The sequence below is a fragment of the Aedes albopictus genome, chromosome 1, assembly GCF_035046485.1.
Source record: "Aedes albopictus strain Foshan chromosome 1, AalbF5, whole genome shotgun sequence".
Lineage (NCBI taxonomy): Eukaryota > Metazoa > Arthropoda > Insecta > Diptera > Culicidae > Aedes > Aedes albopictus.
In genome coordinates, this window is record NC_085136.1 from 205,164,198 (window position 1) to 205,191,818 (window position 27,621).

At 44.4% G+C, this 27,621-nt stretch overlaps 1 protein-coding gene across 1 annotated transcript in view; it reads left to right on the plus strand.

Moving 5' to 3' along the window:
• Nucleotides 1-27,621, plus strand: part of LOC109431943 (tyrosine-protein phosphatase 99A) — a 586,380-nt gene that overhangs the window by 374,592 nt on the left and 184,167 nt on the right. Inside the window, exons 5-6 of the mRNA XM_029856676.2 lie at nt 3,984-4,165; nt 23,285-23,475. Coding sequence (XP_029712536.2) covers nt 3,984-4,165; nt 23,285-23,475 — 373 coding nt within the window. The remainder of the gene's footprint in view (nt 1-3,983; nt 4,166-23,284; nt 23,476-27,621) is intronic.

The window sequence follows — 27,621 nt, forward strand, 5'->3', positions numbered from 1 at the left end:
TTAGGGATTCTTTCAAGAATTTTTGTAGACATTTCTCTAAGAAATTTTGCGAGAATTCCTTATGAGGTGTATGAGAAATACTCCAGGAATTCCTTCAGAAAGTCCTTCAGGAATTCATATAGGAATTCCTTCAGGAATTCCTCTGGGAATTCCTCAGAAATTACTACCGCAGTGTCTCCAGGGGCTCCTCAAGAAATTCCACCAAGATTTACCGTAGGTATTTCTTCAGAAATCCATACAGGATTTTCTTCAGAAATTGATCCAGGAATCCCTCCAGGAATTTCTTCGGAAATTCCTACAGCATTCCTCCAGGAATTTCTGCAGGAAATCCTTTAGAGATTGCTTCCGATATTCTTTCAGGAGATTCTTCAGGAAATTCTATAGGAATTTTCCAAGGGATTCCTCCGGAAATTCTTTCAGGTTTCCTCTAGGAATAAATCCATAAATTTCAACTCCAGGGATTCCTCTAGAAATCCGTCCAGGAGTTATTTCACGGGTTCTTCTAGAAATTCCACCAGGAATTCCTCCAAGAATATACCAGAAATTCCTGCAGGGATTCCTCTAAGGATTCTTCCGTGAGATTCCTCCAAGAATTCCTCCTGGAATTCCTCCAGAAATTCCTCTGGGAATTCTTCTAGAAGTTTATCTTGGAATTTCATCAGAAATTTCTCTAATGCTCCAGGCATTACTCCAGGAACTTCGCCAGGGATGCCTCCTTCAGAAGTGTATCCATTAACTTTGGAGCCAATGGCTGAAAGTCTCTTTAAAAAAGACAAATCAATCAATCAATCCATTAACTTTTCCAGGGAATCCGCCAGGAATTTGTCCAAAAAATTTTCTAGGATTTCCTCCAGAAATCCATCTTGGAAATGCTGAGAAAATTTGCTTATGATTTCATAAAAAAAAATGTGCCTATGATGCTTCGTTCTATGATTTTTCAAAGTAGGTGGTGTCTGTGGAAAATGTTTGATTTTCACTGGAGTTTTCCGGAAAATTAGGCGACCCTGATTTTTTTCAATTTAGTTTTTCAAATATATATGATCCCTACCTAATTTCATTAACCTTCAGAAACTTCATACCAATTTGTACGATAATAAAAAAAATCCGCTAATACTCCAGGCATTAGTCCAGGAACTTTTCCAGAGATTCCGCATGGAATTTTTCCAGAAGGTTCTCCCGGATATCCTCCAGAAATAAATGTAGGAACTCCTCCTGTGATTTCTTGAAGAATACCTCTAAGGATTCCTCCAGGAATGCATCCAGAAATTCCTCCAAGGATTCATCTAAAAAATTTTCTAGTAATTTCTACAGGGATTTCTGATGCGGATTCTTCAGATTTTTTTTGCTGAAATTACTAGCATAATTGCTTTTCGGATTCCTCCAGGAATTCATCCAAGGATTTCTCCAGGTATACTTTCACAAATTACTCCAGGGATTCCTGCAGGTATTGTTGCTCCGAGAATTCTTGTAATTATTTCTTCCGAAATTTCTCTCGGGATTTATTTTAAATTTATTCAGCGGTTAGTTAAAAAATTACAGTACATATTCCGTTCATAATGTTTTTCAGGGATTCACCCCAGGGTTTTTCAGGATTACTTGTAGATTTTTTGAATAATTTGAAGGATTTCTAGAGGAATTCCTCCAGCGATTTGTATTGAAATTCTTTTAGATAATTTTAGAGGGACATAGAAGCCAAGAAATTCTCCAAGAAGTCATCCAGGAATTCTTTCACAATTATCTCATGAATACCAAGTCTTTTACAAGTCCAATCATGAATACCTTCAAACTTACGATTACATCTTGCAGCACCAGCTTTTAAATATATTAAAACTTCCTCAATGACCATTTGAATTTGTGCGTTGTTTGATAGACGCAAAAATTCTGGGGTCCCTGGCCCCCCCTGGCCCCCCTCTAGTTACGCCAATGGGTACACAACACCTTCCGTTCGAAAACTCCAAGGGCGCGTTGGTCCTCTGCACGTAGGGTCCATGTTTCGTGCCCATAGAGGACGACTGGTCTAATCAGCGTTTTGTAGATGGCCAACTTCGTGTTACGGCGAACTTTAGTCGATCGTAGAGTTCTGCGAAGTCCAAAGTAAGCACGATTTCCTGCCACAATGCGCCTCTGAATTTCTCTGCTGGTGTCGTTGTCGGCGGTCACCAGTGAGCCCAAGTACACGAATTCTTCAACCGCCTCGATTTCATCACCGTCGATATAAATTCGGGGTGGCGGCCGCGGTGAAGCCTCCCTGGGGCCCTTTGCCATCATGTACTTTGTCTTCGACACATTAATGACTAATCCGATTCGTCTGGCTTCACTCTTTAGTCGGATGTACGTTTCCGCCATCGTCTCAAATTTACGAGCAATAATATCAATATTATCAGCGAAACCAAGCAGCTGAACGGACTTCGTGAAAATCGTCCCACTCGTGTTTATCCCCGCTCTCCTAATTACACCCTCTAAAGCAATGTTGAACAGCAAGTACGAAATACCATCACCTTGCCGTAACCCTCTGCGAGATTCGAAGGGACTCGAGAGTGTCCCTGGTACTCGAACTGCGCACATCACTCGATCCATCGTCGCCTTGATCAATCGTATTAGTTTATCCGGGAATTCGTATTCGTGCATAATCTGCCATAGCTGTTCTCGATCGATTGTATCATACGCCGATTTGAAATCGATGGCAACACTTGGCGGATGGCAAACATCTGGTCCGTTGTAGCGCGTTCACCCATAAATCCAGCCATAAAAGCTCTTGACGTACCTGCTCAGGTTTTTGACGGCGATTGGAGGCGGGGTTCGTCGTCGCCCCGACGACTCGATGATGGCGTCCTTCGGTTCTCGAAGATGGTGGTACCTGGCGTGTTGGTGCTGCGTTTTGGCGCACAGCGACGATGAGGAGACCCGTGTGCGTTGCGGAGGGAGTGGCGGCTGGACGGAAGCTTCCGGTTTATCTCGACGAGAGTATGCGGCGGATGCCGTACGATTCCCGGGACGGTCCCTCACCAGTCGATGACAGAGCTACAGAGCCCAGCGACCCGAAAAAAGCTTAGCGGCTTCACTCCACTCCGTTTGGCTACCTTTGAAGGCGGGCCTTAGCTGGGCACATGGGTCGCGTTCAACAGACGGACGGGCGGTACACTTCGCCAATAACACCCCGATTCGGCGATGACCGCAGAGCTATTGGACATCATCTGGGACTGTACACTATAGCTAAGGAGGCTATTTTGCAGAAAATTATCGTCGATCATCATATCCAAGTGTTTGACGGAGCGCTTGGAAGTGATATACCTATAGTACAATCACCTACTCTGATCACCTCCAGTATCCTATGTGCAGGGCTGATATTACGCAGCTCTTATCATCACACCACAAACGCGTCTTACAGTCGTTTTATTCTCTACTAACTAAATAAAAAAAAAATTGAAAAAAAATTACATAAATCATGCAAGTTTGATCATATTAGCTCACACCCAGCCCACAGTGGGTGGTGACGCCAGGAAAAAGCTTGTACGTCTCAAAAGCTGATGCCAGGAGGAAAGTCCCGAGAGTGAAATAATATTTCTTTTCCACTCGCCTGGCGTTGCACTGTTTGCCATTTGGGGTGCATATACGTACCTACACCAACATGCACATTTGACAGCGTGGTAGCTTCCGCGTTGACTACCCAAAAATGGGTTTCTTCTCGCGTATGCAACACTCCCCCCATTGAACTCACTCACTCACGCTAGGATGAGGGGGCTGTACGTTCGCCGCGCCGGTACAAGGGTGGAAACATTTTCGCGCATAAATTTTAAAGAAACGTATTCCAAAACCCAGCAACGTGCACTTATCGGCTCACCTCGCAATAGTGCCAACTGTAAAAAAAATTTTAGCCGGGATACTTTTTCTTTACATTCTACGAAAAATTTCATGACATTAGTTACATCCTACTTATATGCTTTTTCCTCTCTTTCTTTCTTGTGCGTCTTTTCTTTACACAGGGTTGGTGAGAATGGCGAATGGGACCAGGTGGAGCCGATCTACACCAATAGCAACGAAGCCTTCTACCAAGTTACGGGACTAGTGCCATTCACCGTGTACAGCTTCCGGGTGATAGCCGTCAATGAGCTTGGCCATAGCCCACCGTCCAAAGAATCCTACTATTTTGTTACATTGCGAGAAGGTGAGTCAAAATAGGCTTTTATCGAAGGTGAAGTGATATATCTACCGCATATCTCCTGCATACTCGACCTTTGCTTCACGAACCGTAAACATTCAAAGAGCAAATACTCCGAGGTCTCATCGCAGCCTGCGCATTTCGGACATGTTGGGGAGCCTGCATGTCCGAATCGGTGCAGATACCACCTAAAGCACCCATGGCCTGACAGAAATTGTGCCAAGCTGGCCTGGATTAAGGATTGTGGGGGCCCGGGGCCGTAGCGAATGTGGAGGCCCTTCGGAGTTACAAATATGATGTTTTGGAACAAAAAGGTTAATGTTTAGCAAGCATAAACGGTTTTTGTGGGGGGGGCCTCAAATGTGGGGGCTCGGAGCCCTGGCCCCTCCGGCTCTCTCTTAGATTCGGCCCTGATGCCAAATGAAAGTTCACCATGGGGCCTGCTCGTCATTTTAGACACGCTAGTTATGAAGCTGTGAGTCCATCTATCCTTGCTGGAGGAATCCCATTCCCTCCGTAGCGGGCAAATCATAGTGCAGGTAACGCAGCTGAACCTGAACCACTACTGTGACGCAGCTCAGCAACTGCTTTGTCAGGCAGTTTCCGAATGGGTGACAGATATCGCCATTATATCGGACCCATACCGAGTACCCGTCGGCAATGGCAATTGGGTCGCGGATGGGTCCGCAAAAATGGCGGCGATCTGGACGACGGGTAAATACCCCGTCCTGGAGTTGGTGTCTACTATCTATGAGGGCTTCGTGGCCGCCAAAGTAATCGGGGTTTTCTTCTGTAGCTGCTATGCGCCTCCGCGGTGATCGACCGAGCAGTTCATGCAGATGCTGGACTGTATGACGACCGTGCCAACAGTACGAATGCCGGTGGTAATAGCTTGTGTTTGGCCGTGAAAAGGGGAATCTGTTTTACCAACCAGCGGGGTCAGATCATACCAGAGACACTGGCCGTGCTAGATGTCGATATGGCTTATGTCGTTACCAAGACTACCTTTAGTCGGAACGGTGCGGAGTCGATTATTGACGTTACTGTTTGTAGTCCTGGCCTAACAAATAGTTCGAACTGGAGAGTACACTCTCGCTGTGGCTACACTCACAGCTATCACCTAGCGTATCACTACAGTATCGACTAAAACAACAGCAGGCAGCGGGCAGAGGAAGAGGCGGCTAGGCCAAGGCCAAGTAGGGCAGCCGGGGACTGGGGCTGGCGATGAGGAGAGGGTCACCGATGTGGAATTTGCGGGGATAGTAAAGTCCCTTAGCATAGGTAAGGACCCATGCCCGGACGGAGTTCCAAACTTGGCCATAAAAGTGGCTATTGCAGAGGCGTATCGGCGAATCTCGACGTATCCCGATGGACAAGTTGTGGAAATTTCTAAGCTAGAGAAGGTTCATAAGAAAAATGAAGAGGTTTATAACTAAACTGTAAGGCAGAAGGAAAAGACGAGCTCAAATTGTTTACATTTTTGCCTTACAACAAACAACCTTCATTTTTTTTTGGATTCATTGGACCAGAAAATTGTTCTGCCAGAATCAATCAAATGTCTAACATGAGCTCAAGCATATTTTCGTTTATAGAGCTGAAGCTATATGAAAAATACTTATTATTATTATTATTTATTTACGACACTTTACCCTAATAAACATTCGTGTCGGGATGAAATGTACTATTTGATGTTATTATAGAGACAAGAACAAATCACGATTACATAATCGAAGGTGTTGCAAGCTCAAATGTTAAATAATTACATGAAAGCTATAGGTTGCACAAATATTTGCAAACCCCCCATCCTATCGAGACTCTCATCAGATTGCACCATTTGTTTCTTTTGAAGGATCTCAGGCGGAAGCCAACCAACAACAACGAGGAGCTGATATTCATTGTTCTGTTCATGACTCTTGAGTCCACGTGGCCATACTTCACGTTCAAAGGCAGCAACAACGGGGATAAGGTTGCCGATGGATGCGATACATAACGAGACTATAGACAGAGATGGGGCAGGATGAAAGAATGAATCGCCTTGTCGAAGCAAATTGGATTCCATGGCAAGGGAGAGCAGATGAGATTATCAGATTTGATGGCATCGAGTTCCGATACGGTGCAACAGTTAATCGTTTCAGCTGGCAGCACTGCTTCCGTTGGTTGTCTTTGTTCTACGGTTGAGGTACGTTGTCGGCTTCCCGGTGCGGTGGATGAAGAATAAAAACACAAGCGACCATAGTAAAATACCATCGCACGGTGCAACGGCAATTGTTTTTAAATGTTACTTGAAGCGTGTACGCCGACCAACCAGCACTGGTGAAATCATATCCCCACCTATCCACCGTTGGTACCGACGACCGCCATTTCACAAACCAGTAGGGATCCTGCAGCCATTAGACGATGGTTGAAGAATTTCCAGGAATTTTGATTGTATAAATTTTCCCTTACGCTGGCGGACGGAAAACTAGCGGAATGAGAGCTCGGGGTGAAAAACTTTTTGTATAGGGGTTTTCCTCCATTGACTGTCCTGTTATCGGAAGCTATAACTTCTTCCACTTGAATTGGGCAACGACGAAGGAAAGCGGGAAATGTCGCGCGGTTCGAATTGTTACATAAAATTTCCCCATTCTGGTTCGTTGCCAACTACTAGGCCGACTAGGAGTGAATATCAGATTACGTATCTATGGGGAATGTTGTAGATAATGTATTTTTTTTTTTCGAAATTTAAATTGTTGAGGTACCTATACACCAGTCAAACGGTTGATCAAACATCGTGTGGACAACGAACAACTTGCTAAGTCACTCCGATTGACGCAATGTTTGCCACAAATAATCAAAAACTGCACAAGTCTGAGCGAATTGATCGGTGTTGGCCATTTGCGTTTTTTCTGGAGGGGGGACCTGACTTGTAATGACTTTTAAGCGGGATGGGCGCCCGACATGTGAATATGCAAATCGGCATTGCAGTTTTGAGGAATCAAAATGACTGTATTAGATTTGTTCATAGTTTCGTAAACTATATGAGTGTCAATAATTCCTCCAGGATTGTTTTCCATAGCTTGTTGCAGCGATTCCATCATGGATTCCTCAAGAGATTCCTTCAAGAATTCACCCAGACATATCTTCGAGGATTTGTCCTGGGATATCTTTAGTGGTTCCTCCTCTTTGAGGTTTCCGTCAGGAATTTCTCCAGAGATCCTTCAAGGTATTTCTTCAGAGATATCTACAGGGATTTCTCCATATATTCCTTCCAGAATTGCGCTAGAAATTGCTCCAATAATTCCATCTGGAATGATTTGAAGTATTTTTGCAGGAATTTATTTAAAAAATTCTTTCAGAAAATTATACCAGCGATTATTTAAAATAATCCAGGAGTTGCTTAAAACATTTGTATAAAAATTCTTTAGGGGCCCATACAAGTATTCCTACAATAATTCGTCCAGAAATTACTACAGATACGAATTTCTTCAGACTTTTTTCCAGGGATTCCTACAAAAATGCTTCCAGGAATTCGCTAAGAAAGCTTTCCTGAGATTCCCTAAGGAATACCCCATAGGGTTTCTTCAGAAATTTCTTCAATAATTCCCGCAGGGAATCACCCGCGAATTCCTTCCATAGTTCTTCAGGAACATCCTCCGGGATTATTTTAAAAATGCCTGCAAGAACTCCTCTTGGGATTTCTTCAGAAATTCCTCCAGGAATTAATCCAGGATTTCAGGATTTCTTCAGGAATTTCAGCAATTTCTTCAGTAATGAGATCTCCTCAGAAACTCCTACTGGAGTTCCCTCAGAAATTGAACTTTGTATTTCATCTGGAATACTTGCTTGGATTCCTCCGGGAATTCCTCAAGGGACTCCTCCGGGAACTGCTCAAGGGATTTCTTCAAATATTCCTTTGAGAATTCTTCCAGGATTCCTCTGAGAACTCCTGCATGGATTCCTCTAAAAATTTCTACAGAGATTCGTCCAGGAATTCCTCTAGGGATTCCTCCGGTAATTGTTTTAGTGAGTCTTAAAGGAAAATCTCCAGGAATTCATCTAGGGATTGCTAATGGAGTTTATGCAGGGAGTCCTCCAGGAACCCCTCTAGAAATTTCTTGAGGAATTTCTCTAGAGATTCCTCCAGATATTCCTACAGGCATGCCTCCAGGCATTCCCCCAGGAGTTCCTCTAAGGATTTCTATAGCGATTCCTCCAGAATTATTCCAGCAATCCCTACAGGAACTCATTCAGGAATAATTATTCCTTAAGAAACTCCCTCAGGCATCTCTCACAGAGTTAGTCCTGGAATTACTCTAAGAATTCCTCCAGGGATTCCTGCATAAATTCCTTCTAAAATTCCTCTAGAAATTTCTTCAAGGATTTCTTCAGGAATTATTCTAGGCATTCCTTTAGGATTTCATCCAAGCATTTCTCCGTGAACTCCTCCAGGAATTCCACCAAGCATTTCTCCAGAAATTACCCCAGGTAAATTCAGAAATTTCTTCAGGAAATTTTCCAGGGATTCATCAGGAAATTTTTCCAGGAATTCCAGAGATTCCGCCAGGAATTTTTCATGGATCCTTCAAAAATTGCCCCAGGAATACACCAGGAATTCTTCAGAGATTCCTCTGAGGATTCTTCCAGAGATTTCTCCTGGAATTCCTCCAGATATTCATCTGGAAATTCCTCTAGGAATTTCTTAAGAAATGTTTCCAGGGATTCCTTCCAAAACTCATTTAGAGATTCCTCCAGGAATTAATTCAAGGATTCGTCCAGGAATTCTTCCAGGGATAGTTCCACGGAATTGCCCCAAGAATTCCTCTAGGGGTTTCTCCAGATTCCGCCATGATTTCGTCTAGAAGTTTCTCCAGGAATTCCTCCTTGGTTTCCGACAGAAGTCTGTCCAGAAGTAGCTCCAGGCATTCCTCCTGAGGTTTTTCCAAAAATTGCTTAAGGGATTCCTCCAGTTTTTTTTTCCAAGAATTCTCACAGGGATTCTTCAAGAATTTCTCTAGAAATTTATCTGAAGATTCCTCCAGGAACTCATCAAGAGGTTTCTTCAGCATTACCTTAGGAATTCCTTTTAAAATTCCTCCAGATATTGATCCCGGAGTTTTTCCTGGAATTTCTACAGAAATTATCCTCCCGGATTCCAGGAATTACTCCAAGAATTCCTCCAAGGATTCTGCATGAGGTCCTCCTGAGATTCTCCTAGGAATTCCTTCAATGAATTCTTCAGCAATCCTCCAGGAAATTCTCCAGGGATTCCTCCAGGGATTCCAGTAATGACCTCAGAAATTTCTCCTAGAATTATTTCAGATATTCCTCCAGGCATTTCTCGAGGAACTTCTTCAGATATTCCACCAAGAATTCCTTCAGGAATTACCCCAGGTATTTCTTCAGGATCTCATCCAGGAATTGGTCCAGGAATTCCTCTGTGATTTTTTTCAGAAATTCCTACAGCAATCGATCCAGGAATTTGTGCAGGGAATCCTCCAAGGATTCCTTCAGAAATTGTTTCAGGCATTTTTGCAGGAATTCCTCCAGGATTTTTTTCAGGGATTCCTCCGGAAATTCTTTCATGGTTTCCTCCGGAATTAATCCAAGAATTTCTCCCAAAGGAATTCCTCCAGAAATTATTACACAGATGTTTCTCCAATGATTCCTCTAGGGATTTCTCCAGGAATTCTTCCTAGGTTTCCGACAGGAATTTGTCCAGAAGTTCCTCCAGGGAGGAATGCTGATGATTCGCTAGAAATTGCTCCAGGGATTCCTCCAGGGATTTTTGCAAGAGTTTCTCTAGAAATTTCTCTAAGGTTTTCTTCAGGATTTTCTCAACAGATTTTTTTTTTCAGAATTAGCCCAGGAATTCCTTTAGAAATGCCTCCAGGTATTGATTCAGGAATTTCTTCGGATATTCCTATATCCTGGAATTCTTCCTGGGTTTTCGACAGGAATTTGTCCAGAAGTTCCGTCAGGCATTTCTTCTGAGGTTCCTCCAAAAAAATTCTTCATGGATTTTTTCCAAGAATTCCCAAAGGGATTCTTTCAAGAATTTCTGTTGAAATATTTCTAAGGATTCCTTCTGGAATTTCCCAAAAGGGTTTTTCTGAAATTTCTCCAGAGAGTCCTCCTAGAATTTCTCTAGGGAATCAGCCAGGAATTCATCCAGGGATTCCTTCAGGATATCTTCCAGGGTTTGCTCCAGGTTCCAGGATTTCATACCTACAGGAATTCCTCTAGGGATTTTAAAAAGAATTCATTCAGGGATTACTCCGGGAAATCCTGTAGTGATTCCTTTAGAAATTTCTCTCGGGATCTTTTCAAAAATTTATTCAGGGGTCCGTTCAAAAATTTCAGTAACTCGTCAATCATCTTTTGCAGGGAATCGCCCAAGTTTTTTCCAGGATTTCCTGAAGAGTTTTTGAATTACTTGAAGGATTTCTAAAGGCATTGCTCCAGCGATTTGTATTGGATTTTTTTTATATAATTTTAGAGGGATACAGTAGCATGGAAATTCTCCAAGAAGTCATCCAAGTATTCTTTCAAATTTATCTCCGAGATACATTATAGGAGTTCATCCACAGATTTATTCAGGAATCCATCCATGAATTTCTTCAATAATACTCCCTGCACTTCCTGCTCAGTAGTTTCCTCATAAAGTCGTCCTGCGATTCTTTCGGAAATATATCCTGTGATTCTTACACAGTTACTGTAACTAACTTTAAATATATAAGTACTTACATGCTAGAAGCGCTTTCGGATATTGCTCCAGGTAATCCTTCAGGAATTCATCCAGAGAGGATTATTTTGGAATTCTCCCAGGAGCTGTCCAGGAATTCCTTCAGGGGAATTCCAGGATTTTTCGCCGGAAATACTTCCAAGAAATTCTTCAAGAATTTCTCCATGGATTCCCTGCAGAGATTCTACTAGGACACCTCAAGCTTATATGGGAAAAAACACATCTCAAAAAGTTTCAGTGCGTTCTGATTTTCAACTTAATTCATTCACATTTGGGCGGTGCTGAACTCGTCTGAAGTTTGTATGGAGGTTCATCTGGAAAACCAGAAATTGATCACCCAGGCACCCCCTCTAGCTACGCCAATGGTGTTGGCTTTTTTGTGGGCCAAATTGCTTGAAATTTGAGCATATAAATCAGCTTGGTAGGGAAGATTTTCGCTCCCGGATCTCGTGACACACCTGAGACCTTCCGAAAACGCCTCTGAATCCCGCCCTCGGAAACCCCCGAAATCGTACCTGTAACGCCTCAAAAACCCGTCGAAAATCCTCTGAAACTCTCTGCAATGCTTTCCAAAACCCCCTCAGAATCCCAAAAACTTCCCTGAAATCTCTTGGTATGTACCCCGCTGAAACCCCTTGAGACCCTTGAGACCCCTAAAACACCCCTGCATCTTCCCTTTGCTGTGCCCTATAAAAACCTCCTGGCCACCGTTGCAGTAGTTACCATCATTATTATTATAAATTTTCTTATGCACAATTTTGATTCTGAGTAGCCTTCTTTCTTTTTATGCAGGACATAAGTAAAGGTGCATAAATTTAAATTGCATAAAAATAACATACATAAAAAGAGGTATTAGTGTAGTGTGGGGTTAAGGACCGTCTTCTACACAAAAAAAGTAAAAGTCGGGATTATTCTCTCCTCGACCCACTAAACAGCATTTCCATGGTGCCAAACCCTTCGTCTCACGGAACCACCAAGAAGGTATTGCCTCAGAAGCCTCTCTCAGTGCACATCACACCCTCAAGGTTAACTGCGTAGTCTGCAGCGACGTACATCGATGACTCGCTTTGGGGAGTCCGCAAAGGTAGCATGCTAGCGCTTGGCCGATTTCCCGAATGGTCCTCACCACTCATTTTTTTTCCTTGGATGGTGGGCAGGTGTCAAGCTTTTCAATCGAAGCAAGTCATTAACCAGTGAGGAAGGAATCACCACCGCTGCCAGAGCTCTCACCTGCACTTTATCGTGCAATACCTCTTGCGCTAGTGCCTTGTAGGAGGTGCCCTTTTTGGCCGCTTCCTTCTTCAGCACTAGCATCATCGCTCCAGTCCTGGTGAGCCGGATGCTTTTTACATTCGCGCTCAGCGGTCAGAGACGAGTTTCGCCCAACATAGCCCTTAACATTTCGGCGTATGCATCCGCCTCAGTTTTGAAGATCAGCGCGTCGTCCCTTTCGCGCTTTTTTTTTTTCAACATTACTGCACGGGATCTTCGAAATCGTGGCGTTGCAGGAACTTTATTGGACTTGACAGAAAGTGTGGAAAAGCGGCTTCTAGCGGCTACCTTCTACCAAAACTGTGGTACCACCAATGAACTGGGAACGGGATTTATAGTGTTGAGGAAGATGCGACAACGTGTGAATGGGTGGCAGCCGATCAACACAAGGTTGTGCATGTTGAGAGTAAGGGGCCGTTTTTTTTTCAGCTACAGCATCATCAACGCCAACTGCCCACATGAAGGGAACCTGATGACGAGAAAGAAGCGTTCTACGCGTAGTTAGAGCAAACATACGATGGTTGCTCGCCGCGTGACGTGAAAATCGTTGTCGGCGACATGAACGCGCAAGTTGAAATGGAAGAAATGTACAGACCGGTAATCGGGCGAAACAGTCTACACGCCGTATCGAATGATAACGGCCAGCGATGCGTAAACTTTGCAGCCTCCATTGGTATATAGTCACCTTCTACCCCCGCAAAGCCACCTGGACAGCACCCGACCTTCAAAAAGAAAACACAATCGACCTCGTTCTAATCAACGGTAAATTCTTCTCGGATATATCCAATGTCCGCACATACCGCATTGCGAATATAGATTCGGATCACGACTTAGTCGCTGTATGCATGCGCTCAAAACTTTCGACGCTCAAAACTTTCGAACACCGCGGCTCAGCAACGAGCGGATGCAAAACGTAGAAGTGGCTCAAGACTACGCGCAGCAGCTAGCAGTGGCCCTACCAACGGAAGAGCAGCTTGGCGTAGCTACACTTGAAGATGGCTGGAGGGACATCCGATCCGCCATAGGTAGTACCTCGACTGCAGCACTAGGCTTTGCGACTCCGAATCACTGAAACGACTGGTACGACGGCGAATGTGAACAGTTGAAAAACGAGAAGAATGTAGCATGGGCGAGAATGTTGCAACACCGTACGAGAGCGAATGAGGCATGTTATAGACAGGCGCGGAACAGGCAGAACTCAGTCTTCCGGATGCAGAAGCGTCATCAGGAAGAACAAGATCGCGAAGCGGTGGAAGAGCTGTACCGCGCTAAGGACACACGAATGTTCTACGAGAAGCTGAACCGCTCGTACAGAGGCTTTGTGCCACAAGCCCACATGTGCCGAAATAATCACGGGAATATTCTCACGAGCAGTGAATCAAAATTCAACCATCGTGCAACAATAACGACAATGTCGCAACCTGAATTTGTTGCGACATTCTACCCAATGCGACATAGGTTTGTCCCAACTTGAACAGAGTAGGACAAAGATCGTGCACCACGAGTTTAGAGATTTTTAAGCCTTGCATTGTGATTTTCGAGCGGTTACTTCGAGTAGGTAAACACTGCAATGCTGCTGAAGATGTATCATCAAAAAGTTTCGATTTTGGGTTAGTAATAATTGATTATTCACGAGTTAAAAAGTACGCAAAAAATCAGCTTCCGTTTTGTCTGCAACAAAAAATTTCGAGATCATGTCATTATCTGGTACCAGTTGGGATAAAGAGTAATCGCCGCGTCTTCTCTGTTGCTTGTTTTGTGCCTCTTTTGTCCGACAATTCTCTTCACTGCTCACGAGCAAACGTGAGATGGTCGAGAGGTGGCAGCAGCATTACGATGAGCACCTCAATGGCGACGTTGCAAGTACCGAAGGTGGCGTGGTAACAGATCTAGGAGTATGTGCACAGGACGAAAGACTTCCGACCCCGGACCTCCAAGAGATTGAGGAGGAGGTTGGCCGGTTGAAAAACAACAAAGCCGCTGGAGCAGATCAACTACCAAACGAGCTTCTAAAATACGGTGCAGAAGCACTGGTGAGAGCACTACACTGGATCATTACCATGATTTGGGAGGAGGAAGTATTACCGGAGGAACAGATGGAAGGTATCGTGTGTCCCATATAAAAAGGGCGACAAATTGGATTGCGAGATCTACCGCGCGATCAAACTACTGAGCGCTACTTACAAGATACTCTCTCGTAGCCGTGCGGTTTGGGTCACCAAGCTTATAATCGCACCATCCTATGGGGTGAGGGTTCGATTCCCGCTTCGGACGATGAAACTTTTCGTGAGAATAGTTTCTTCCCCGTTTCCACTGGTGCATGCTCCGTTGTCCGTTGTCTCTAGTGTTAAGTTTAAAACAGTCTGTACAGCCGAAAGCTGAAGACGTTGTCCGTGTCTTTTTTTTAAGTTTTATGCCGCCGTCTATCACCAATTCCAAGCTGCTTGGTTTTGCTGATGATATTGATATTATTACTCGTAAATTTGAGATAATGGCGGAAACATACATCCGACTCACTGGCGTAGCCACGGGGTGGGGGGGGGAGGGGGGTTTTGGGTTAAACCCCCCCCCCCCACCCCAAGGCCGACATTTTTGGAACAAATTTTCAGTATAAAGCGCTTTGCGACGAAAAATTTTTTCGGCTGCGCCGCTATTTTCAAACAACGAATACAATTGCTCATTACTGTATCCAAAATGTAAGTGACAAACCAAAAAAGGTATCCTTGACCGTTGAAAACCCCTCCCACAGACAATTTCTGGCTACGTCACTGATCCGACTGAAGAGTGAAGCCAGGCGATTCGGATTAGTCATTAATGTGTCGAAGACAAAGTACATGATAGCAAAGGGCTCCAGGGAGGAATCACCGCGCCTGCCACGGTGCCGACGGTGATGAAATCGAGGCGGTTGAAGAATTCGTGTACTCGAGCTCACTGGTGACCGCCGACAACGACACCAGCAGAGAAATTCAGAAACGCATTGTAGCAGAAAATCGTGCTTACTTTGGACTCCGCAGAACTCTACGATCGAATAAAGTTCGCCGTAACACAAAGTTATCTATCTACAAAACGCTGATTGGATCGGTAGTTCTCTATGGGCACGAAACATGGACCGTACGTGCAGAGGACCAATGCGCCTTTGGAGTTTTCGAACGGAAGGTGTTGCGTACCATCTACGGCGGAGTGCAGATGGAAGACGGGACTTGGAGAAGGCGAATGAACCACGAGCTGCATCAGCTGCTGAGAGGATCAACCATCGTCCACACCGCGAAAATCGGGAGACTACGGTGGGCGGGTCGTCCGACCGGTACAAGAAGACGTGGTGCGCAGCAAGCTAGATGGGTCGATCAGGTGGAGGACGATCTGCGGACCCTTCGCAGAGTGCGGAACTGGAGACACAAAGTCATGGACCGAGTAGAATTGAGACGGCAACTATGTACAGCAGAGGCTACTCAGGCCTCAGCCTGACCGGCAAGTAAGTAAGCATAGGTTGTCCTTTCCTTATCCCGGATGGCTCCTATTTCTTTTGGAGTGGCTTCTTGGAAGTTCGTTTCCCTGCCTTTTGTGCGTTTCGCAACTGGCCGGGGAGCCTGGTGGCCCGCGCTGGTCGTTCTCTTCCTCTCAGCAGCAGCTTTCTGCCATGCAGCTCGAGTCGTGGTGCAGATTGCCCTCTTCTCCAGCTTCAGCGACTTGTATGGTTTCGTATGATTTTATTTTACAGAGGGACTTTAACCTACTGGTCAATCGTCCCTAATGCATGGTTTCGTGCGCCATAGTCACGCTGCCAGCAAAGAAGAAGCTATCCATTTGAGAGGACCGCTGCTCCATGCTCGAATGGAACATTCTCCGCTCTTCGGTCAGAAGGTCGTACTCGTTCTTGTCCAGAGCCACCGACTTACCGAGCATGACCAGACTTTGCTTGAGGTCCTTGCTGATTTTGCTCCGTACGTCGTGTAACCGATCAGCTCATCTTGTAGGTACAGCTGTTGCGGTTTAGCGCCCTCGTGAGGTCTGCACCAGTCATCTAAGCATCCTAAGTAGGCACTGCACCAAATCGTGTCGCTCCTGCTACTTGCTCGCTAGGGGATACTCTAGCCTTCTACCATCACACCTCCTTGTGGTGATCTGGCCAGCCCACCTTCACCCTGTTAGTTGCCTAAGCTGGGAACAATGTCGCCCGACCCTATTATGAGGATAGAATGCCGTCGCTATTAGCTCACTTGTGCATAGTTACCTAAGCGTGTACTAAAATCTTAGTTACCAATTTACAAGCCGGAGATAACCCTAGCCCCTCAATACCTGAGTATCCCCCAAGGTGTCTGTTAAACGAATGCTTTATAACAACTAGCAGAAGCATGATGTCAAATATCAATAATTTATCTTATTAGGTATTCAAAAATCTTTGTAATTATAATACACATCAATCATGTTGTGGTTATTGTCACAGTTCATAAACCATAAAAATATGATACATTTATCTATTGTTCTCCTAGTCGGGAAACGTTCTCGTTATACTTATGCCAATCTCTTGGGATCCAATTAGGAAGGTCCTTCAAGATTTTGGCACGTCTCACAAAGGTTTGGTCCCCAAAGTTCTCGACCAGCTGTATTGTTATTTTAACTTCTGGTCGCACGTTCTATTGTTTTCCTTGCCAATGATTTTAATGCTCGACTGAAACAAAATCACCGTCGTCGTCGTCGTCCTCGCCGCCATCCGTCGTCTGCATATGGCTATAATCACGACGACACAACTTTGCAGTGCAAAGGTACATGTCCCCAAAAGAGACCTGCCGGTCGTTGCGAAGCTACATTATTTGAACTGTAGTGGCCGCAGCCACCGCCGCCTTTTAGGCTGTACCTATGCATTGTTGTTACAGTCTGAGGCGGGCTAGCTGTCAAGGAACGAGGAGGTAATTGCTGTGGCCCCCATCCTTTGGCACAAATTGAAATTATGTTAATTTCATTCAACGCGTTTCATGATAGTAATTATACAATTTTCTTATCAAGCCGCGGCGTCGGGGACCCCTTCCAAAATGCCGGAGCACAATCAAGCCGCGAGCCACGAACTGTTGCGTGCGCCTTTCAGAGTGTGATTTAATTTTTTTTCGCTGTTTCCATGTTTACTGGTGGAAATACGCGTCTCTCGTTAATGGTGACAATAACAATAACTTGTTATCATGTCATAAAGTGCCATGTTTTGGTTGGTAGAGCCTTCGTCAGGCTTTGTTGTCGTGCGCTGTTTGGTCCTAGATGATTCATTTCAATGGAGCTCTTAACTTTGAGGGCAAGTTCGGAAAGTAGAAAGGATGAATAAAGATTCAACATGCGTGATACACGAATGTCTCTAATTTACTTGTTTGTTTTCAGAGTGTTCAGAGTGTAACACACCATAAAAAAAAATAATAAAATTTTGTCAATTGGCACATGAGACTTTTAATGAGCTTTTCTTTAAATTAGGCATTTTTTTCCTTTTTTACCTCTTTTAATAACTTCTTTTGCAATCGTATCTCTATATCCCTTTCGTGACGAACCAACACAATTGTGCTGTTGAGCGGTAGCAGTTTTGCATATTTTTTTCATCTGTTTAGACTTTGTTTTATGTGATGTAAACTGTTTCAATAATTCAGCCATTACTTATACTCGTTTGTGTGTAAACACACTTTTGTTTACGTTGCCTGTGAGATTTATCACAGCAAGGTAAACAAAAAGTGGACAAAAACCGTAAAACATGAAAAAGTTTTGTCTGTTGCATAATTTTTATTTCCGGTTTGTCTAAATGAGGTAAAATAATTGTTGTTTTGTTGGAAAATCTAAGAGTTCTGGAGAGCCAAAGTTGAGCCATTTGTATGGAGATTTCAATTTGTTGCGCTCCGTCACGAAAGGGATATATAATGCCTACGTTTATCGGTTATACCTATGCTATGCACATCGCGATTAAAGTTCGCCACGGGATTTTACATGAGAAAACACACTTTTTCGTTTTTTTTTCCTCATTAGAGACTTCTACTTTCTTGAACTAGGTATGTAACCGATAATGCAAAAGTATAGACTAAGATGTACCAGAGAACATTATCGAGGACTACGAAATGATACGACACTTGTGAAACAAGTTTTACCGTAGAGACCTTAGCGCTGCAGGAGGTGTGTTGGACAGGATCCATGGTGCGAACGTTTAGAGGTAATCATACCATCTACCAGAGCTGCGGCAACACACGCGAGCTGGGAACAGATTTCATCGTGATGGGTGATATTCAGAGGCGCGTGATCGGTTGGTGGCCGATCGACGAAAGAATGTGCAGGTTGAGGACCAAGGGCCGATTCTTCAACTTCAGCATAATAAACGGGCACAGCCCACACTCCGGAAGTACTGATGATGACAAGGACGCATTTTACGCGCAGCTCGAACGCGAGTACGATCGCTGCCCAAGCCACGACGTCAAGATCATCATAGGAGATTTGAACGCTCAGGTAGGCCAGGAGGAGGAATTCAGACCGACGATTGGTAAGTTCAGCGCCCACCAGCAGACGAACGAAAACGGCCTACGACTCATTGATTTCGCCGCCTCCAAAAATATGGCCATACGTAGCACCTTTTTCCAACACAGCCTCCCTCATCGTTATACCTGGAGATCACTACAGCAGACGGAATCTCAAATCGACTACGTTCTGATTGACAGACAGCATTTCTCCGACATTATCGACGTCAGGACCTATCGTGGCGCCAACATCGACTCCGACCACTATCTGGTGATGATCAAACTCCCCCCCCCCCCTCCGTCATCAACAATGTACGGTACCGGCGACCGCCACGCGCCACGGTACAACCTAGAGCGACTGATGCAACCGGAAGTCGCCTCAGCATGCACGCAGAATCTCGAGGCCACGTTGCCAGACGAGGGCGAGCTCGATGAGGCCCCTCTAGAGGACTGCTGGAGTACAGTGATAGCAGCCATCAACGGCGCAGCCGAGAGCACCATCGGGTACGTGGAACGGAATCGACGGAACGAATGGTTCGACGAGGAGTGCAGAACGGTTCTGGAGGAGAAGAACGCAGCGAGGGCGGTAATGCTGCAGCAAGGGACTCAGCAGAACCTGGAACGTTACAAACCGAAGCGGAAACTGCAGACCCGCCTCTTTCGGGAGAAAAAGCGCCGCCTGAAAAAAGCGGAGTGTGAAGAAATGGAACTGCTGTGCCGTTCCCAAGAAACACGGAAGTTCTATCAGAAGCTCAACGCATCTCGCAACGGCTTCGTGACGCTAGCCGAAATATGCAGGGATAAAGACGGAGGTCTCTTGACGGACGGACGTGAGGTGATCGAAAGGTGGAAGCAGCACTTCGATCAGCATCTGAACGGCGTGGAGAACGTAGGCACGGGAGCCCACGGCAACGGAAGAAACGACGACGCCAGTGCAGCGGAGGACGGAAATGAACCAACTCCCACGCTGAGGGAAGTTAACTATGCCATTCACCAGCTCAAAACCAACAAAGCAGCTGGTAAGGATGGCATCGCAGCTGAACTCATCAAGATGGGCCCAGAAAATTTGGCCACCTGTCTGCATCGGCTGATAGTCAGGATCTGGGAAACCGACCAGCTACCGGAGGAGTGGAAGGAAGGGGTAATCTGCTCCATCCACAAGAAAGGCGACAAGTTAATGTGTGAGAACTTTCGAGCGATCACCATTTTAAATGCCACCTACAAAGTGCTATCTTAGATCATCTTCCGTCGTCTTTCACCTAAAATAAATGAGTTCGTGGGAAGTTACCAAGCCGGTTTCATCGACGGCCGGTCGATACCGGACCAGATCTTCACCGTACGACAAATCATCCAGAAATGCCGTGAATACCAGGTCCCAACGCATCACCTGTTCATCGACTTCAAAGCGGCATACGACAGTATCGACCGCGCAGAGCCATGGAGAATCATGGACGAAAACGCTTTCCTGGGAAGCTGACTAGACTGATTAAAGCAACGATAGATGGTGTGCAAAACTGCGTAAGGGTTTCGGGGAAACTATCCATTAGTATGGGACAAACATCAAATTCTCGCTCTAGTCGACTTTTTTGATTCCATTTAGGTCCCATATGAACTGTGCAACATTTCAGCGCAATCGGTGAAACTATAATTTAGCGCAAGCGGTTCAAAGTTTTCATAGGATTTACTATGGGAAAAGTTGCACTTTCAAACAAAAAATCCCAGAGGTCGCCCTCTGTCTCTTTAATTCAAATCGATCAACGCTTCTTGTAGATAAATCATTTATGAAACTTTCCTTCGTAGACCGCAAACCGATTGCATGCTTGTGGAAAAAGTTATTGATTTATTACCGATTAGTGATCCAACGAACGGCTTTTTGTTTTGTTTTATCAGCAGCACTGTAGCTGCTGCCTTGGTTGCTGCTGTTTCTGGGGGCGGTGATTCCTCCCGCCACCCCATCCAACAACGGCAGCAGCAGTGCTGCTGACAAAACAAAACAAAAGGCCGTTCGTTGGATCACTAATCGGTTAAAATAAAGGCATTCTTGATAACCGCTCGTCTACGCTGCCACCTTCCAGAGCATCTGCTTCTCGGATTCCAAGCTTGTCAACGAACGATCTCTTCACAGCTGGATCTTCGTTGTCGCCTCGAATATCGGAACATACTTGTCCCGATGGTAGCTTGTGTTTTCCAAAGTCAGGCCAATGAACTTCACTTATAATTATCATTACTTACTTACTATAGGAGACTGCACTTCCAAAATTGCCAACTTGGCCGCAGACCAACACTCCGTCTGAGATTTGAAGTACTGCCTGCCTTATCCTTCCGTCGCGTCCTGGGTTGATCTCCAGAACTATTCCTTGTATCCATCCATTCCGTTTCGTCTCGTCGATTACCACGACTAAATCTCCGGTATGGAGTGGCCTTGATTCGCCAAACCATTTGGTTCTTTTCGTCAACGTGGGTAAATATTCCCTGTGGCGATGAAAATGGTCAAAGTTGTATTAAATCAAATCCCACATGTGACGGCTTGTTCTTGGAGTATCTTCCATCCTTGTTGCTGGTTGTTTCACCCCTCATCAAAAAATGGTTTGGGTTAAGGGCTTCCTGCGGTTTTCACAAAATTTGTTACGCCGGCACAGGAGTAATGCTACCAATCGGAACACTTATCACGGGCAACAATTTTGTCAGCGGAGTCCGGCCTTTGACAGGCAACACAGCTACATAAATGCGTTGCTGTTAACCGGTGTCTTATCACGGGACTCAGACATCTTGCAGTTGAATTTCTTAAAGTTTGTTCGGGAACAAAGATTAAAATCACGGATCTTTTCAGCAATTGCTTTAGCTGTGCTACGGGGAGGGGAATGTTCCCAGTCAACACGAAGTCGTATATGATGTAGAATATGATGCTAAAGTGGAGACCATATATGTAAATGCTTCCATTTAACTGCGTGCAAAGTGTACGCATATCGCCTCCACTTTAGCATCCTATTCAACAGCATATGCGATCGTGTGTTGACAGGGTTAGTACTGACAGCCCTTTCGTGATTACTGTTGACGTCTTCGGTGACGGATAGCAACCTTCGCCATGACATGTCTGCGCAAATATCAGAACTAAAGAAGAGTGGAAACAGATATGCTACATGTGAACTACAAACCAATTTATTTTCCTAAATTTCTGATATTATCTACTCTTCCATTGAATTTGTTTATGTGAGTGTCTAAGGACTGTTCATTAAAGAAAGTGGACACCTGTTTTTCAATAGAAAATATGTATTTTCGAACAAATTCATAAGTTAATTTTTTATTAGTGACAATCAACATATATGTGACCGAATTCACGTGAGTTTGAACATTTACTTCGCATTTCTAAAGAACGCTTGGACTTTTCTCTTGATACCTCCCAATAGATTCTGCACAACTTTCTCCGTAACCTTTTGGTGTGCCGTAGACCAAATTTTCTTGAAGCAATTAACAGAGCTGGCTTCTCTCTCATCTTTCTTGAGTTCTCGCTTAATTATTGTTCATTATCTTTCGACAGGACGCAGTTCAGGGAAGTTTGGTGGATTTTGCCATTTTTCGACAAAATCGACTTTTTCCTTCTTGAGCATCTCTAGTGTAGAAGAAGCGTAATAAGCGGATGCCAGATTCGGCCAAAACAATGGAGGATCCGTATGTTTTCGGTAGACGGGTAGAAGTCGTTTTTTGACGCATTCCTTTCTGATATTTTCACCGTTGATTGTTCCCATTGCGAAATACGATGAACTCTTTAAGCCGGATGAACAATTAGCTTGCCCCAACAAAAACTTTTTCCCATTTTTTTTCAGTTCTGTAGTTCCCTACATTATCCAGAACTTCTGTCTCCTGCTCAGCGTTGAAAAATTGCGGTCCCGGAAGTGTACTAGTATGCCAATTCTCGAAACGACAACTTTTTGGAACACCATTTGTGCAGAATTAATCTTCTAGTCGCTAAGCTAATCCGACATATCGCTCGAAATTCTCACTTTTTTCCGTTTTCTTTGAGTGTGTTGCCAAAGTGAACAATGTTTTTACACACTGAGCAAAAGTTCACAATTTTTTGTTTAGTTTTAACTCTAAACTATTGGTAAACAGATGTCCACTTTCTTTAATGAACAGTCCTTACATTTGATGGAGGTGAGAATTGTGGTCAGTTATTAGCTAGCAAAGTACAGATTCTAACCTCTGTTGTTCGAGGAATAAAAAACTAATGAGTCACTGGATTTGTAAGCTCCTTTTTATAGTACAAAGTTCAAAGAATCTATAAGCTAAATATACTCTAATTGCAGTTTAAAGCAATCGCTGAAAAGATCCATGATTTTTATTTCGTTCCCGAACAGGAATATTTTTGAAAAGAGGAAAGATTTTGCTTACCATCTCTGAAAGAATTTACTCTTGAAGAAATTACTAGAGAATTTTACGAATTACTCTTTATGTTTTTAAAGTTTAGTATGCGAATGGTATCATTTTTACATTAATCGGTATTAAGCCGATATTTGATCGGCCGAAGTTAACGTGTGCGTTCAGGAGATATTCGCTATGATTGGAAAATTATTCTTAAAATTGAATGACCACAACTGAAGACATCTTTTGAAGTCATACTCAGTTCCAAAATTTTCTTTCTTTACTCGCCCTCAAATGCAGCACCCACCGGCAAGCCAGTGACGACGATAGCCCACAACACATCCGCCACCTCGGTGTACATTTCGTGGAAACCGCCACCACCGGAGACGATTCTGGGAGAATTCCTCGGCTACCGGATAACGTACCGTGCGCGCGACAAAGGCACCGACGACGACGTGCAGGAAATCTACATCCGAGACAGTACGGTTGAGGTGAGTTGCTATCCCATACCTACCTAGCTACTTGTTTCGATTTTCAAACGCAATGGGCAGGACTGGACCAGGTGGAAAGCCAGCGGGACGTTTCCAAACAGTATCAGTGTCCTCGGAGACAGTTGATTGTTAAGGGTGTCTATTAGAGTGGGTCATCGTTTATATGGAAAAGTGAAAAATTCAATGGTATCCCATCAGATCAAAGCTTTTTTGATACCATTTCAGGACCCAAATAAGTGTGCAAAATTTGGGCACGATCGGTTATGTCTACGTTTTTCGCATCGCGATTGAAGTTTGTATGGGGTTTTACATGGGAAAACACACTTTTTTGCATTTCTCTCATAACAAGACCGAATTTTTCTAAAACCGTGTAACCGTTAAAGTGAAAACATAGCCTAGGGTGTCCTGAAAAACTTTGTTGAAGACCGCGAAGTGATCTGATGCTTATGAAAAAAGTTATAGCGTTGGCATTGCTTGGTAAAACATCATGATTTTGTTGCTATTGTTATTCCTTTACATGTTAAAACATACTTACCTTACCGGTCAGGCTAAGGCCGGGGTGGCCTCTGCTGTACATAGTAGCCGCCTCCATTCCACTCGGTCCATGGCTGTTTGTCTCCAGTTCCGCACTCTGCGTAGGGTCCGCAGATCGTCCTCCACTTGGTCGACCCACCTAGCTCGCTGCGCTCCACGTCTTCTTGTACCGGTCGGATGACTCTCGAGAACCATTTTAGTCGGGTTGCTATCCGACATCCTGATGACGTGACCCGCCCACCGTAGCCTCCCGATTTTCGCGGTATGGACGATGGTTGGTTCTCTCAGCAGCTGATGCAGCTCGTGGTTCATTCGCCTTCTCCAAGTCCCGTCTTCCATCTGCACTCCGCCGTAGATGGTGCGCAACACCTTCCGTTCGAAAACTCCAAGGGCGCGTTGGTCCTCTGCACGTAGGGTCCATGTTTCGTGCCCATAGAGGACGACCGGTCTAATCAGCGTTTTGTAGATGGTTAACTTCGTGTTACGGCGAACTTTATTCGATCGTAGAGTTCTGCGGAGTCCAAAGTAAGAACGATTTCCTGCCACAATGCGCCTCTGAATTTCTCTGCTGGTGTCGTTGTCGGCGGTCACCAGTGAGCCCAAGTACACGAATTCTTCAACCGCCTCGATTTCATCACCGTCGATATGAATTCGGGGTGGCGGGTGCGGTGATTCATCCCTGGAGCCCTTTGCCATCATGTACTTTGTTTTCGACACATTAATGACTAATCCGATTCGCCTGGCTTCACTCTTTAGTCGGATGTACGTTTCCGCCATCGTCTCAAATTTACGAGCAATAATATCAATATCATCGGCGAAACCAAGCAGCTGAACGGACTTCGTGAAAATCGTCCCACTCGTGTTTATCCCCGCTCTTCTTATTACACCCTCCAAAGCAATGTTGAACAGCAAGCACGAAAGACCATCACCTTGCCGTAACCCTCTGCGAGATTCGAAGGGACTCGAGAGTGTCCCTGATACTCGAACTAAAAACATAAACACATGCATGCGGTTCGTTGGTTATAACTATTTTCACAAGTATCAGATCGCTTTGCGGTCTTCAACAAAGTTCTTCAGAACATCCTAGGCTATCAATTTACAGTATCGGTTAAAAAGTTTCAGACAAACTTTTTCAACTTATGGCTAAAATGCAAAAAAGTATGTTTTCTCATACAAAATCCCATACAAATTTCAATTGCAATGCGCAAAGTGTAGACGCAACCGGTCGTGCTCAAATTTTGCACAGATAGTCAGGACTCGAAACGGAATCAAAAAAGCTTTGATCTGAGAAAACGCTTCCGATGACCCACACTAGTGTCTATTCGTGCAAATTGAGGTTAGTTCGGTTTGTGGTTTCGAGTCTGATTGCAAGGACTCCCGAAGGAAAGGATCCAAGTGAGTTTTGCCTAAAGAGGGACGACACCGAAAACTATTACTTACAGTATAGTATGTATAAATTATTTGAATTTTTATAGATTAAAATTTTACTTGAGTATCAAGCCATCAATAGTTTTACTTGTGATCATTTTGCATTCAAATTATACATTTTAAGATTAAATCATATTAAATCTATCAATTTTTCTTTCACAGTTCAGAGTTTAGTGTTGCAGGGTTTTATTACCCCTTCGTTTAACTTTGTTTTATAAGCATTACCTAATATCCCTCATCATCCGTCCCAGCACAACCGATGACACTCTTGAAGGAAATACAACTTCAATCTTGTCGTCCCTTCAACTTGGCTGGGCACGAGAATGCACACAGCATTGTGTGTTTGTGATCTGCTAGGTACGGGCAAGATGAATGCGCATGCATTTGCTTGTTTATCTTTCCGTTTGGCTGAAGCACTCAAAACAATCCAACTGTGACGTCTGTTAATGTTGGCCATAAATAAACTTATCATTGACAGTTTTTGGGATGAACAAGGGAAGTGGACACCTTGGTTTGCTCCAATAACGATACCAGCAATTCAGGTCAGACGTACGATATTGATTTTTGCATTATGAACTAAGAATGATGATAATATTGAGGTATTAAATATACAGCTACATGAATGAGACAATTTAATATAGTAGCGCACCCAAAGTATCCCTGCGTCAATTGCATGGACTGATTGGACTGTAACATTGTGGTTCAATAAATACTAGAGAATGAAAATCAAACTACAAATTCAAAAAAGCCCAATGACTGTTAGGGTGGTTAAACACCTTTTCTCCGTGGGCTGTATTTTCACTTCCTAAGCGGATGCTCGGTCATGGGTTTTATGCCTATCATCGGCACAACTTGTCGTTTTCCCCCCGAGACTGACACTGGTCCTCTTCTGAGCCACCATTGAGTTTTGCATTGAATGTTTCATGAGACGTTTCAAGGGGTTTTAAAGGCGATTCAGGAGATCGCAGGAGCCTTAAAAGCGCGTTACAAAGGGTTTCAGAGGCATTTCATTGCATTTTAGAGATATTTCAAAAAGTTTCAGGGGGTTTCAGGAACGTTTTAAGGGCGTTACGAGAGGTTTTATGAACGTTTGACAGCAGGTGCGTTACAAGAGTTTTTCAAGTGCATTTCAGGGGATTAATAGAGCCTTTTAAAGGCGTCGAAGAATGTCTCAGGGGCATTTTCAATTGATTATGATGATTTCGAGGGCATTTCGATGGGAATATGGAAGTTTCAGTGGCTTTTCGAGGCATTTCAGGTCAGAGTCGTTTCAGGGGAGTTTCAGGAATTCCTGAAATGTCTCCAACACCCTCCTTAAACCCTCTTGGATCACATGTAACACACCTGAGAACCTCGGAATTTATCGAAACCACACCTATATCGCCTTCATGGCCCATCGACAATTCTTTGAAACTGCAATGCCTTTGAAAACCTCCGCAGACCCTGTAACCTGATTCGAAAATCAATGTCCACAATCAACATTCTACACTTCCGGTCCTCGAGTTACCTACAGGACTCTTTCGCAGTTTTCGGAAACTCTGGAACTCTGCTAAACTGTCACTTCATATTTCCATCATCTTGATTTGTGCCACACTATCACAGTCATGGTACCATATGCTATATTTAACGCAAACAATATTCATGTTTATTGTTGTACCAGTATGACCTACATAGCTGACTACAAACGCTTGGACCACCTCTTGTATGGCGTCTGAACTAGCCATTCAAGACGATGTGTAGGCATTTTTGCTTGCCCTTTTTTCCTAAGTAACATACAGTGACGGCAGCGTATGCAAGAGTTGCGCAGTAAGTCACAGTGACTTCTGTGCAACCCTTACATACGCTGCCGTCACTGTTTTGTAACCATGTGTGTTACTTGGGTTCTTCAACGGTCTTCAACGTGACTTTAGCGGTGGCGAATACCAGTTCATGCTCACTGCATCCACCGCCTAGCCCGTAGACAGGCGCGGCGCAGGTCCGCAATCGCTAGAGTTCACCAGAAAGCCGGTGGTCTCCCATTTCTAGGGCATGGTCGCATCGCATGTATGCGAGTGCACCGCTACTAGTTCATCACCGCTTAAACAAAGTAAACAAAGTAGGTAATACTCTCACGGCGAAGCGCGTCCCTAAATCCCCCTTCGTCGAAGTATGATGTCTTCCTCTAGCGAGGGCTTGGCTAGTCGC